Source organism: Montipora capricornis, chromosome 3, assembly GCF_036669925.1.
Source record: "Montipora capricornis isolate CH-2021 chromosome 3, ASM3666992v2, whole genome shotgun sequence".
Lineage (NCBI taxonomy): Eukaryota > Metazoa > Cnidaria > Anthozoa > Scleractinia > Acroporidae > Montipora > Montipora capricornis.
This window is the reverse complement of record NC_090885.1, coordinates 30991774-31006773: the sequence shown is the minus strand read 5'-3', so window position 1 is coordinate 31006773 and position 15000 is coordinate 30991774. Positions and strand designations below refer to the sequence as shown.

The following is a 15000-nucleotide window of genomic DNA, read 5'->3' as shown; positions in this document are numbered from 1 at the left end:
AAGGTTTTCTAAAACTAAAACAAATATGCCATAAAACGAGATAAAAATCTTGCTTTTCAGGGAAAGGTCATTTTCTACCCAGCTCATTTATCAACTATCAACAATTTTTTGGGCAACATGGGATTGGAAATTCGATAGAAACCGATTTCTCCACCCATGAATGAGTTTTATCAAATTTGTCACTAAATTTAATCTGTTTCACACTGCATTAAACCACATCTTTGGTTGCTTCTTAAAAGAATTACATGCAAGCGCATTTGACATGTAATTGAATATATATGTTAATTTTTTTTTCAGCAAGGGAGCACGCAAACGGTTTTTTAGTTTTGAGTAATCGGCTATCTTCTGGAATAAAAACGCGTTCTAAAACACGTCGTCGTATTCTAAAACCGTCCAATTCTGGTAAAAATGATGTGTTTTGCGGTCATTTTTTCCAAATCTGTGCTCACGGTTTTGGCACCACACCATAAATATTGTTGATGAGTCTCCACTTCTCTACCGAATGATTTATCCAGTTTGCAATATTTCGAAAGAAAAAAGGAATATTTTTCCGGATCATTTATCAACTTTGCAATATTTATCAAATTTTATCAAATCTTTGACTAAACAGTCACGCAAAATGGCAGTAGAATTTTCCAACGTCTTTTCTGATAGAAGATCAAAGAAAATGGCGACGGAAATTTTCCAACGTCATTTTTAACAGAAGATAAAGCAAAATGACGGCGGAATTTTCCAACGTCATTTTTTTCAGAAGATGAGGCAAAGTGACAGCGGAAATTTTCAATGTAATTTTTACAGCAGATCAAGCAGAATGACGGCAAAATTTTCCAACGTCATTTTTCACAGAAGATGAGGCAAAATGACAGCGGAAATTTCCAGCGTCATTTTTTACAGAAGATAAAGCAAAATGACGGCGGATTAGTTTGGCAAAAGTAAAACAATACTAGGCTGAAGTGAAGATCTTCGACTTTATTTTGTAAGGACGAACTTAACTCCCACGGACTAAAAACGAGATATTTCACACACTCAGATTCTGAGCTTCAAGACAATTCACTATATAGACCGACATGTAAAAGAAACCATATGAACCTCGTTTATGGGCTGCTCGTGGAACGTTTTCACCAAGGTGACTAAAATTTTTTTCCCCGGAAAGACGTTAAATAATTACTCACTCTTGTTTTAATTGAAATGCAATTTTTATGTACAGTATTATGACAAATAGAAAGCTACGGTTAGTCCCTGCAGTCGTTGCAAACCAACAGAGAAATATGTCAATACTGAGCATCGACCAGTATCAAATCACTCAATCTGTAAAAGAACATGAAATAAAAGAAACTTCATTAGACTACTTTTGGCTGACAATCAGTTTTTTTTTTAATGAAACATTCTCTCTTCAACCGTTCGCCTTTCTTGTCACTTTTTGAAGGGGAAATGTTCAGAACATATCCACGCTCCTTGCCATCCCGCTTGAGAGGACGGTCAGAGTTGTGAATAACAATTTTGTTATGATCTTCAACCTGTTCCACAAAATACCACTGGTATCACAAGACTCCAAACACCCGTTAATCATTATTATATTTGCTGAAAGTCTTGAGTCGCCAAAAGAATCAAAGTGCTAGCTATTTAGGCTGGATGGATTTGCAGATGAACTTGTTGGTGGGAGTTCTTTTTCCTCAAACTATGCTAACGAGCTCTTCGTGAGATTTTTGTTAAACTCTTATCTGAATGAATTTCCGTCAGTTAATTCAAATGTCAAGTAGAAACCAGAAAAGAGCCGGAAATTATTGATTTAAGTGACAGAAAAATTTACAACTGGCGCCACCAGCCCTGCTATAAACCCTCAGAAAAGGCAAAAGGCAAGTTGCATTAGTTTTTTGCTCAGTTGTTAAGCTGTAAAAGGCTTCTTTCACATTAAGGCTGCTTTCGTGGATAACAAATTTAAAATTCCCCGCACTTAAAAACGCAGGTCACTTTTATCTTGCAAAAGAGGAAAATCCCTCAAGAACTTTTTGTCAGAGCTATTAAAACTCTAGAAGGCAATAGAAAAACATGTGCGAGCCGTTAGAGTTGTGCTTGTCGTGGTTGTTAGAGTCGAGAGAGTCTACCCTTATAAATTAACCCTGGAACCAATTCATGGCGTTAATTCTTAGCCGAGTGAACGTAATGATATTGGTTGAATGTGTTCCCCTTGGAGATTGGAATCAGAGACTGAAGATGGCATGGCAAGTAAGTTGCCATGATTGACTTACAGCTATTGCGCTTCAAGGGAACAAACGGAAAGATTGATTTGAAGAGGCTGGCTTAAAGAAAGATATCCATACATTTTATGATTCAAAATGTTTCAATCAAAGTCATAAGCAATGTTGGCCGATGACAAAAAGGGATGAAAAGGGAGCAAGTTATTCGAACCCCCTGAGAAGTAGCTACAATAGCACATGGCGTTTAGACGATATGATGGTGTGATAAAGAAAACACAGCGCGAGACAAGGTCAGTCGATGCCGATTTAGCAGAGGCCATTATTCCACCGATTGTTCAAAGATCGTCGGGCGCAGACTGCTATTGAAAAAAACTCGTTGCGGATCAGGTGGATGATATACCTGACTCGGAGGTGAGTTCAGAGATAAAGGCGCATATATTCCCTTCATCTTCATCTTCATAATTTAGCCCAACATTGAACGAAGACTGAATTTCAGTTGTTAATAACCACACAAGCCTACATTAAAAGCTTTGATAACTTGAAAAACTGAACTGTAAACAAGACAAGATCATCCTCAAGAGGCGACTATTTGGTTGGAAGTTTGAGCCGATTAAATATAAAATAAAAGATCTTTTCAAGAAATAGAGTTAGAATTTGGAATAGCTGATCTTATGAAGTACGCAATTAGGCATTCAACATTTGCGAAAAAAAAGACTGTAAATTTCCAAGGCGATTTCGGGTATGCACATGTGCGAAATTTTGACGCTGGAAATTTCCATCGTCATTTTTGATTAAGTGCAAATTTGATCTGAAAGATTTCCATGGTCGTTTGTGTTTGACGTTGGAAATTCCCATGGTCATTTTGGATTAATTTGCTTAAAATTATTTTTTATTTTTGCCAAATGGACTTGGCAAGAAATTCAGAGGTTTCTTTCATTTATTGCCAGAAACATAAATTTATGTCAAGAATGAGAAGAACGGTTCAAAATATTTCCAAATTGAAGAAGGTGGATTGATTTTTTTGTCTAATGACCACGGAAATTTCCAAAGTCAAATTTGGGAGAGGCACGACCAAGGAAATCTCCAACATCAAATTTTGGGTTTTATTGTATTAACCCTATATATAGCTTTGACGTTGGAAATTCCCGTCGTCAGTTTGCATTGCATTGGTCTGATTTTAAACTTAGAGGTTATGATGATGTCGTCAAACAGATTTGAACGTTCAGAAACTCTTGCAACACTCATTTGCCTTTCTTAGACAACTTGAAAATCAATCCACCTTCTTCAATTTGGAAATATTTTGAACCGTTCTTCTCATTCTTGACATAAATTTATGTTTCTGGCAATAAATGACAGAAACCTCTGAATTTCTTGCCAAGTCCATTTAGCAAAAAAAATAATTTTAAGCAAAATTTTCCATCTTTCAGTGCACCTCCACAGGACCGGCAATTCCGGCATACTTTCTTGGTATTTTTGCCACACTTAACTGAGTGGAAGGTTGGCAAAAAGCCGTACATTGAGCCTTTTTTTTTTTCAAATCCAAGCTTGGCAATCCGAGCTTAGCAATTTTAAACCTTAAATAAGCTACTTTGTGTCAAAATTCCCAGTTTTCTTGGCACATTTTAATCAGAACTATCAATATTTTGCCAAAAATTAACGTTTTAGAATATCCCGGCCGTGGTTTTAGAACGTGTTTAAAATGAAAATTTCTCATAACAGATAAAATTTAATTTTATCTCGTTCGCTATCCATTTATCGCAGCGGACCCAACTTTACCATTTTTTATTGATTTTCAGGCAACATCTCTTTTAATCACGATTGTAATCTTCTTTTGTGTTGTACAGTCGAACTCGATGCTTGCTCTTTTCGGTTCGAAGCTATTTTTCATGGCAGAACATACATAAATCGACTTAATTAAAGGTGCTTTCAAATGCCCGCTTTATTAGCAGCTGATACGCATCCCAGCAGAGGAGATCGCTTCAGTTTTGCTTACGAAACTCACCGCCTAGTCTTGATCCATCTAAAATTCTGAAATTGAGATATTTCATTTAAACATATGACCTAAGGCTGTTTTAAGGAAATAAAGTGTTAATTTCTCTTTCATAAATTTAGATATGGCATATACGTCTTAAAACCTTTAGCACTTTTTCAACAAAGTTGAAGTGTTAATCAGTTTTCGGAATTTAGGGCTTACCTGAAATAAGCCGCGATTTGCTACAGCACTAACGCCAATTGTTCCTATTGGAGGCGATAAACCTCACAAGTATCCCTGCTAGAGATCTGTACGTAGTGGTCGATATTGCAAGAAAAAAAAACTTATTTTATAGAGCAAATGCATCCATCTGTTCAACAATGACAAAATAATTGTTTCTGACAAAAAACACAAAGGTATTGCTGCTGGAGATCTGGAGGTAGAGACGAGTGGATACATGCCCTTCTATTGCAAAAATATGTGATTTTGCGAATGAATGCACCTGCTGGAGAGGTACCTTATTCCTTACATTACCAATAGAATTGTAAAATATGCTTTTCAAGGAGGTTTTGCCAAATGCTTAATGAATGGGAATTTAACAGGAATTTATTTTCAAAAGTGTAAGGAAAGCTGTGCGAGCTTCAGTTTTCAGAGCATAGTTGGCGCACTGGTGCCAGCAATTGCTGTCCGTCAGCGTGTCCCAGGATTGATTCCAACTGTGTGGGTTAAATTTTTATTGGTTTTTCAATGCTGTTTCGAGAGGTTTTTCCCGGAACTCCCGTTTTTCCCTCTCAACCAAAAGTAGCGTTTAATTTGTTCTGAATTATGTCGAACGGGAGCTCATCAAGAGGAACTTATATCTCTCATATACTTGGCCAAGGAGCTCGAGTCAACCTTTTCCCGAGTAGATTTATTTATAAAACGCCTTCCTTGGGGAATTCAGCTCGCAGCGTAAAGAGAGGTATGGCACTTTTCGCGGGGAAAACCTGTTCCTAAAAATAACCTTACTCGGGAAATTTGGTGTACTATATGATTTAGTCAACCTTCCAAACACTTTATCCGTACTTAACATATTTATGGTTTAGATTTTGAAAAATAATTTTCGGTAAATATTTCACGAAATAATAATAAACCTTTAAATAAACAGAGACAGTCAAAGGTAAACTTAATTAGTTTCAAAGCAATTTAAATTTGAAGATTGAAAAATACAGCAGGAAATTTGTGACAACTTGTCAACGACAAAGAGGAACAAAAAAACTGAGAGCGTGCCGTTTAGACTTCAGGTTTGTGAATTCCTCTTTGCAACTGGCAATAAATCATATATGGGGAATGACAACCATTAGAATGACTTCCGACGGATAGAAATTTGGACACTTTCCATGAAACACATATTAGATGATGAATAAGTCCCCAAAAGGTCCACAAGGTACGACACCAGTGCCATCTTTGCCTCTTCCACCCTTCGGCTAGAGATTAAGGTATACATAACTTGGTTCATTGTTCATGTTATAGGATCTAAGAAAAACTGAAAACTGCGCCTCCTACCGTCCTTGCTTACAATGATTGTCAATATAATAAATTTACGCCTTATGATCACTTTGTTCTGTGTCATTTCCAGTACATAAATGATATTATTTTAAGTTTAAAAGCCCCGTTTACAGGAGCGAGTTTTCCTTCACAATTTCTTGACAATTATCATTGCTCGTGTAGACGATGAACAAGTTTTCCTTGACAAGTTTAGCAACAATATTAGCAGCAATATTAGCAATTAATGTTCCTTGCAACATTTTCCTTGACCCTTGTTCGGTGCCTACACGCAGTGATCTCCTATGAGGGGGAATGTGAACAAGCTTTCTAACTCAATATGGCGAACCATATGACGCTCTCTCATTGGTTCATTTATAATTTGTCGCAGCAACTTGTTGCCGGAAGTGTGCACACGGTGCGACAACGTTGCTTTCGCTAATTTTGTCGCTGCGATCAGTCGCCCAAATTCAAACTGGGATATAGCTATTATGTTCTTCCCAAGTGCAAAATGCAAGCAAAGGCGATTTGCATTCTCGACTTACGCTAAAATTCTCTGAAGACCTTTAATTCGCTCATGAATGGGCTAATACTGGGATTATTTTAATCCTAATATCCTTTGTAGAGCATGGGCTATCAATATCAAAGAATTTTCGATCGGCATTGTATTAAGTCTAGACTATACGTGGCATAATTTGTGGCCTTTTTTGATAGGTGTGTCAAATCCGCTCGATTTGTTCATAAAATCTCGCATTTTTCGTTAATTCATTGAATCATAAGAAAACAAGGCAACCGGATGAAACAGCCAGAACTTTCTCTGCCTTCGCTTGATGCATGTCTAATAAGTTGAAAACAAAAACATTATTCTTGATTTTAACATTTCATCGGAATACTTGCGAGAGTTGAAACTCTGATCTTCTTATCTCTTCATTCATTAAAACGTCTCTTTGCATCATTTAGCTGAGTCAATACTGCTAGAACGACCACGGAATATTTAATGGTGAGTACTATAACTAATATCTCTCGATTTGGCATAGTTTGCGGATGCTACTCCATTCTGGTAAGTAGGTACCCTACCGGGCCCTTAGCAGTCATTAGGGACATACAATCTACGGCAGCGACGGCAAATGAAATTCCAAGTTAACGTTTTAAACTTTCAGTTTTTTCGTAACTTTTCCAGTTCAGTATTCAAATTCTAAAAACAACTGACCCACCACGAACTACCCACTAACTTCATTAGGAAACTTTAAAGTAATCTCTTGTCAAAATCTAATGCCTTTTTACCGACGTTGCAAATTTACAAAGAACGGGAAAGACTTGTTCAAAATGCATGTGTATAGCCATTATCTTCCTTCAGTTAGTGAAGTTGAGGTTTTAAAACCTTTACAAAAACCGTAGACGATAAGTCTTGCACAGTACTAGTGTTGGATCAGAGAACATCGTGACCAATCAAAATTGATTAAACAGTATTTATGAAAGTCAGGTAGACTATTGCGAAAGTGTATTTCTTTGAACAATATTTCCGACTAAAATGACGATAGCTTTGGATTTTGCCGCGTGCATTACGATTTTCCTTATTCTTTTAGTCAAAATCATTATCAAGAGAAATCCAATTATTGCTCTACCGGGGAATTCAATGTCTTTGTTTATCAATATACTGCGGTTCAATTATCATAAATAATAAGCCGGTCAAGGTTTTAACATTGGCTATTTTGTCTTTTGCCAAGCTTCTTACTTTGATTCTTTTCGAAACGGCTCTTACATTCATGCTTACAATTTGGGAATCGTTGGTGAAGCGTGAGCGGCAAGTATTTAATCAAAGTGGACGTGAATAGCGAGGTTATCAACACCTACGGCTAATATAATGAAGTCAAGTCTTTAGCACCCATTGTAAAACTCTAAGGTAATGATAAATCCATTTTAATATGGGCAGCTGCCAGACCTGTTAAAACAAAGACTAAAATGGACGGGGTAAACCCGTCGTCGAGAAATTGATAACATCGTCTACTTTTGAGATTGACAAGACAGATAACTGGCATATTTGGATCATTTCGACTGATCTTGATGGCAACATTAAACTAAAATCGGAAATTAAAAATTTCTGTGAGCTTGAACTTTGAGTGCCCTTCTCTGTACTCCCCAAAGTTTATTCACGATATGTCGAGGTTGACTACGTAATTTAAAGATTAATAAATTGCGACCATTTAAATACCCTTGAGCAGTGAAGCTCAAGAGCTGGCAATATTTCGTGGTATTGCCGTCTCACTTTTGCGGCCTGTGATTGGTTCTAATGTTGAAATTGATGTCGTTGCACGGAATTGGGTTGCTGACGTACGCAAACAAATTTCCGCCGCATTCAAATGATTGTACAAATATTTCACTTCAAGTTCAACAGTATTTAATGAAAATTCGACTTTTACAGTCATCATCAAGCTCTTGCATCATTGGGAAACCCCAGTGCAAATGGTATGTTTATACAATACTTCTAACTTAACTTCAAAAAGCATATTTTTTTTTTAATCGAAAATAGCGGTTAGACGTTTTCTATTATACACTTACTATATTGCAGACACGCTTTGTTGAAACTTTAACCGGAAGTGGCCTGGTTAGCCATCTTCTCGTAAGTTTATCTCCTTCGTTCAACTCGTTCAACGTATCACGTCTGTGGCCCGTAGTAATGAAGCGCTAATTAAATCAGGATATAAGCAAGCTTTGTAGTTCCATTCAGTAGTACTATAACTCACCTGTTTGGGCTTTAATATTTTCTGAAGATCTATTAATAGACCGCAGATAGTTTCTTTTCTCGCAAATAAACAAAGCAGCCGGCAAGGTGTCCACCTTCTTTTGAAAGGGCTGGCCATTTATTTCTTCCCCGATGCATTTTGTTGATTTAGGACACATTAAAGTCCACATTACATTCGGATTCTACACAAAAAGGAACTGGCATAGCGCGTTAGTGGGCTAGACTCTGGATCGGGTGGTCCTGGTTACTAGGGCGTTGACATGTCTTGGGAAGGCAATTTTCTTTAACAGTGCCTCTCTCCACCCAGATATATAAATGGGCACCATTGATTATTATCCTGTCCAGGAAAGAAGAGCAGTAACCAATTTAAGCTCCAGCAAGTACGAGCGGGCACTAGGCCTTGTGACGACTTACCTTATCACCTACAGCATGCATAATGGCTCTCCAGGGCGATTACCGCCTAGGTTGCTTCTAGTCCTGTTCTGGGACTCCCTCTTACCCCGCCCTGAAAATGGGCCTGGAACCCAGGCGGGAAAAGAAAGAGTCCTGTATTACTTGCAGGCGCATGCTCGGAATGAACCAATCATATTGCATTAGATGCGAGGCTGGATATGTAAATAAAGGGAACCTTGAAACTCTGGCAAAAAAACGTATATGAAAATTACTGTGTGATTTGCAGTGTCAGAAAAGAGAACATCTAAATTATCTCTCGTCGTGACCAAACGAGGGGAAAAAAACCCGATCGCAGTGATGTTGGAAAATTATTGCCGAATAAATGTGACGACTTAGAGAAGATCGCAATAATAAAATCGATGCAAAGGCTTGAACTAGTAAATATAGCATAGGATTTCACTAAGCGACAAAACAGCTTGGAGTCGGAATTTCATATTATCTGCAGTAACAATAAGTTTCAGAAGGAAAGTGCTTTTAAGTCGCAACAATAAAAGCAAGGTGACACATGCTTTTAAGTACGAACAAATTTTGACCAGAAAAAAAATCGTGACAATTAACGTCCGAATAATCGATGTTTGACTGTGCATATATATGTATAAATTTAATAGGAACGTTATTGCTTCATAATTGCGTTATCAACACAAACTGGTATGTAAAGAAACAAATAGTCCAGGCTGTGATTCAATTTCGTTCAACTTTTTATCTAACTTTATCAGGAATAATGCTCAGTTTTTCTCATGCAATCGTCTTTTAGTTTTTCCGATATAAAAATCATTGCAGTCTCAACAAGCAGCTCTACATAAGACCTTAGCCATTTGACCACGGCATTAAGTCTGTCCTTGTAAGAAAAGAAAGATTCAAATGCGGCGAGTGCTTTGAAAAATTATTCTGAAGAAAAATTAATAGTCTGAGTAAATTACTCTACGCTAATTACTCAAAAAAAAAAAAGAAAGCCATGAACATGAATTTCTCTAAACCATGAATCCACTGAAGCATCTCCAGGTAGCAACGCGAAGCCACCAGACTCCGTAAAACTTGTAAATTAACCTGCTAAAATGTCGGCCAGAAAGCGTTGTCCTCGCAAAGTGTCCAATTCAAAATGGTACTGAACTCTGGACGCCTGGTGACGAGTATAATAAGTTCTGGAGGGAGGGAAGTCCCAAATTGCTAAAAACAAAACTCACTGAGCAATCTGGGACTCCCCTCCCTCCAGGGGGACATATATTCCCCTCGTCACCAGGCGTCCCGAGTTCAGTGCCATTTTGAATTGGACACTTTGCGAGAACATCGCTTTCTGGCCGCCATTTTAGAAGGTTAACTTACAAGTTTTACGGAGTCTGGTGGCTTCGCGTTGCTACCTGGAGATGCTTCAGTGGATTCATGGTTTAGAGAAATTCATGTTCCACGAGCCTGGCGTGTTCATTTAGCGACTGGATTCGATTAATCGTGCTTGTTTTGGGTCGATCGGAGTCCCTACGCTGGCTTCCGTCTCCTACCTTGTCACTATACTATGAAGGAAGGTGAACGGGGGCCATTTTTCCCGAAACTTCGTGTACGTATTAAAGATAACAACAGCTCACCACATGGTAAGTTTCATTGATTTTTATTTCCATTTTCTTGCAAATTTCCAGACCTAAACTTCGCCTCATATGTTCTCTATATTTACCTATGTGGCACACACGGTGAGCCTGGGTTGCCTGTCCTTAAAGGCGAAATTTCCTTTAACATTATCCCCATGTATCCAGTGTAAAAGTACTCGGAATAAACTATGCCCAAATAAGGAACCTTTTTCCAAATAAGGTTTTCCCTCAGTTTTGGGGAAAAATGGCGTCATTCCGAGCATGCGCCTGCAAGTAATACAGGACTCTCTCTTTTCCCGCCTGGGTTCCAGGCCCATTTTCAGGGCGGGGTAAGAGGACTAAGGTTGCTTCTTATTACCGAAACCAGAGTTAAGGGTCAGCAATTCAGTGTGAGTCCATAAAGAGTTACTTTTTCATGTGATCTACAGCTACGGGTGCCATAAAAAACCCCCAAGTCCTTAAGGGCTCCAAGAAAGCTGAAATATTTTATTTCCCAAGTTGCCAAAACAGTAGTCTTTGCCGGAAGGATAACCCACTCCACCCCTGTCCTATCTTTGGATATATATGCAGTATGGATGCCACCATGGATCTGTGCTGTTTGTGAAAGCAACAAAAGGAAAATACTGATAGAAAAAGGGAAAGAGTGCCCGTGAGTAATCTTCTAGCAATTTAGCAGATTGGCGGCGAAAACGGACCGTGTTGGACGTCCTTATCAATCATTTACAGCATACGTGAGCCATTTACACTGGGGCACTGGGTATGAATAAATATTCAGTAAACAAATCATGCCATTGAGGTTCTCATACAAGTTCTATCATAATCATTCTCTACAATATCAAGGAGACGAATCTGCACGAAAAAACAACTGAATTCCAAGTCAGTCATAGCCAGCAAACTACAATGACCTCGTCACGTACGGTATTAATCGACCTGTGTATATCTGACTCGCAACGACGCACTTGCGACCAATTTATCGCTGGGGCTAAAGTTTCTAATGTTACCTCACTTTTAAGGGATTGTAGGAAAGGGGAATGTCTGTAAAAGTGAAGCCAGGTAAGCGTTTTTTGCAAGTGAATTTATCCGGACACTTTGCAAATAGACTGGAAGAGTGACTGCAATTTGTGTAAGACGATTAGCTTTAATTATATTCGAAATTTCTTAAAGGTTCAAAACGATTCTCAAGTAGTGTCACGACAGATGTTGTGGTTGCATTTAAAGAGACCGATAAGTTCTTTTTTGTTCAGAATATATTTTCTCCGAACTAGCCGTCAATATAATGTGGTATTGCCGTCTCAAAATCGCAATTTGTTTATAAAATAGGGGCAGTTGCCAACGTTTGTAGCGAGAACTGGTGTGGCAAAAAGGAGACAAATTCTTCTACATCCATCTCTCCCCTCTAATTAAGTTGTAATCAAGTGCAAGTGGTGAGACGGAGTACGGCGCAATCGCTTTGTCATGCGTTCGAGTTCCGTTTATCGACAAAATTTGTCGAAAAATGGGAAGCCCGACATACTTTTCTCGAAAAAATTGCAGCATTTGAATTGTTGCATTTCCCTCCGTTTGAAGCCAGTCGTTGTCATACTGAGCATTTTTGCTAAATTAATATTCAGTATATTCAATATAAAATTATATAAAATTAATTTTATATCATTTTATGTTTTAGGTGCTTTGAACTTCGACGATATTTGGAACGTCCTAGTTCTGGTTTGACAACGTATTAAAACATATAAAATGCAAGCCCCCCTATAAGTGAAATATTGAGTAAGATAAAATGCCACACTGACCTTGACAGTCCATTCACTCGAAAGAGCAAAGTTGAACTAACATAAAACGTGCTAAGGCTTCCGTTAAATAATAGCCAATCAGCTGCTACCATGGGAACTGTAATTAACCAATCAACGCCGACAGGATCTAGGATCAACCAATCAGAGATCTTTGGTGGACAAGAAAACAACCAACCAAGTACATTTACAGAACAAAGAGGAATCCTGTCAGAAAACGCGCTTGAAGTCGCTTTTAGTGTTATCGCTGGCTCAGCCTTTATGTTAAATTTCATGTTCTGTCTCGTACTGGTGAAGAAACGCGAAATGTTGCGAAAGCCTCATAATACCTTGTTGTTCAACCTGGCCATCACGGATTTACTCACAGGTGAGGAAAAAGCTTACACTTACAATGGCCACGCAAGACGAGAAAACAAAAAAAAAACAAAAAAAAAGAAACGATCGTGTTTTGAGGGGAGGTAAATATTCAGTAGTTATCCACGTTACCATACTCCCTAGACTGCTAGCAATCCCTTTTGGTCCTTTTGAGTCAGTTGAACCGCTCGTTTTAGTCAGTCACACAGCACAGCCGAGGGGAGAATGGTGATAGAGCGAGTTCCGAGCTAGTCTCATTTCGCACTGTTACCATTCTCCCCTCGGTTCGGTTGCGTGACTGACTATGGCGGGCGGTTCAACTGACTCAGAAGGGACTGCCAGCAGTCTACAATATCCCCACCAATGGCGAAGCTCCATCTTTCATTACATAAACCGCTAAAAACTCATAATTCTTTAATTCAACCTCGTCCACAGGGCACTTTTCGCTGGCTTTGGATGGCCCACCCAAAGCCAGGGAAAAGCGCCCTGAGGACGACGTTGTCTTTAATTAACTCTAACCCTAATGCTCGAAATTTCAGCTTTCACATCTCTTTAAGGTAGTCAATTTACCATGTAAAGTCAGTAAATAAACCCATTTCTCTGATTTAAATCAGTATTCTGTTCGTCACTTTGGGAAGCTACAGATAGTTTCTCCTTTTTTCAAACAAATAAACATATTCTGTCCTTAGATACAGTTAGGATAATCATATCAAAATGAAAGTTGGCCAGGGTATTAAGTACCCATCGTAGATTTCTCTTTTCGTTACCATGGCAACGATATTAGGCATTTCTTTGAGCCTTAAAATCAACATATGTTGTGTTTTTTGAGGAAACGGGACGGTGACATTTTCCCATTCAGCGTTACCAGATTATGTTCGAAATACCCTCGAAAATAATTAAAATTGAAAATCAGTTGTTTTGAAATGTGTCTGTAACTTTTTTTTTCACCGACATAATTTTTTTGAATTGAAAGACAAACGTTTAAAATTAATCTAAGCTAACATGCAAAAAAATGAGAAAAATTCATCGTGCGGAAGCCGAGATATAAATGAGTAAAGTTGCAAAATCAGGAAAAATTAGAGGGTTTCAAGATCAGCATTTACGCATGCGTCACCCGCTCATTCGAGTGCACGCGCGAGTGGAGCTACAGGCCTTAAGTGACCATTAGAATGTTTAATAAGTAGTTTCTTCGAAACACATTTTAAGATAAAAAATGAATGAAACTTTTCATATAAGAAGTAAAATCACACGTGAGAATAAGAAATATGCGCTAAGCGTTACAAAAAAAGGGTGATAAAAACTAAAAAAGTCTAGATAACTTTTATAGCTCGGAGCATTTCAGATATTCTTTTGTAAAGCTTTTTGTCCTATTTTTATCTAGCCTTTTTTAGTTTTTACCACTTACCTTTTGTAACGCTTGGTACATATTTCTGCATTTTTATCGCTTTTCATATTCTCACGTGTGATTTTACTTCTTATAAGAATAGTTTTATTCATTTTTTTTAACTTGGAAATGATCTCAGCGAGATCGAAACGTCGTCGATTTTTATCGCTAGTTTTTATCTTAAAATTAGAATGTTTGTGTAGAATTTTCGTAGTTTTCATGAATAGGGGATGTCTATTTATATTACATTTATAAAGAAATTAGGAGAAAGGTGAGCGAAATTAGCGGCATTTGTTTATTTCTGGTGACCCATTTGAATCATGAGCTGACGCGAGCAGCTTGCCAGTTGCGTGTGCGGCTTACGCGCCCGCGCTCAGATGAAAACCCTTTCGAGCCTTCTAAAACCACTTTTTACATTTGGTTGCAGGTCACGTGACCGAAATAAAATCTAAAAGTAATACTTTACATTTGGAATTTAACTAATTTTGTAATCACTCATCCAACAGGGATTCTATTGGTCTTCACTCCAGGGTACGTCTCCATTGAGCCTCTTTTTCCATTATCCTCTGGACTGGGAGGTCACATGTTCTGCACACTACTAGCCAATAGATACCTCTTGTTTACCGTTGCAAAAGTCTCCCTCCTGCTGGTCACGTGCCTTGCTGTGGAACGCTGGTACTGTATAATGAGGCCAATAAAATACAAGGTACAGTTTGACAGAAAACACCTTCTTACCTATATCGTGTTCTCTTGGGTCACAACATGCGCTCTACAAAGCCACAAATTCTTCGAGAACAAGCTCGATGACAAAGAGTGCGTAGCTGTCGATGTTCCATATGGTCAAGAGGGCGTCCATGCATTCGTTGCAATCAACAGCTTCAGCATCTTCGTGATCCCGTGCGTTTTGACGTGGCTTACTTTTGCCCACATAAGGTGTCACGCGATTAGTGTCGTAAACGATTCGGCTACTAACACTCGCCGAGAAAAGCAACAGAAGCTGGTGCTGCGCAT

At 38.4% G+C, this 15000-nt stretch overlaps 1 protein-coding gene across 8 annotated transcripts in view; it reads left to right on the top strand.

Moving 5' to 3' along the window:
* Nucleotides 1-15000, top strand: part of LOC138042906 (G-protein coupled receptor 83-like) — a 27241-nt gene that overhangs the window by 1962 nt on the left and 10279 nt on the right. For 2 of the 8 annotated variants that reach the window (XM_068888964.1, XM_068888966.1), the window contains exons 2-3: nucleotides 12134-12618; nucleotides 14496-15000. The exon at nucleotides 14496-15000 is cut by the window's right edge and continues 328 nt beyond it. In XM_068888964.1, the coding sequence (XP_068745065.1) occupies nucleotides 12345-12618; nucleotides 14496-15000 (779 nt within the window). In that variant the 5' untranslated portion in view covers nucleotides 12134-12344. Of the gene's footprint in view, nucleotides 1-2098; nucleotides 2610-3511; nucleotides 4684-4729; nucleotides 6695-8028; nucleotides 8161-12133; nucleotides 12619-14495 lie in introns of those variants that run through there. The other 6 variants (XM_068888962.1, XM_068888961.1, XM_068888959.1 and 3 more) reach the window with 6 other exon arrangements.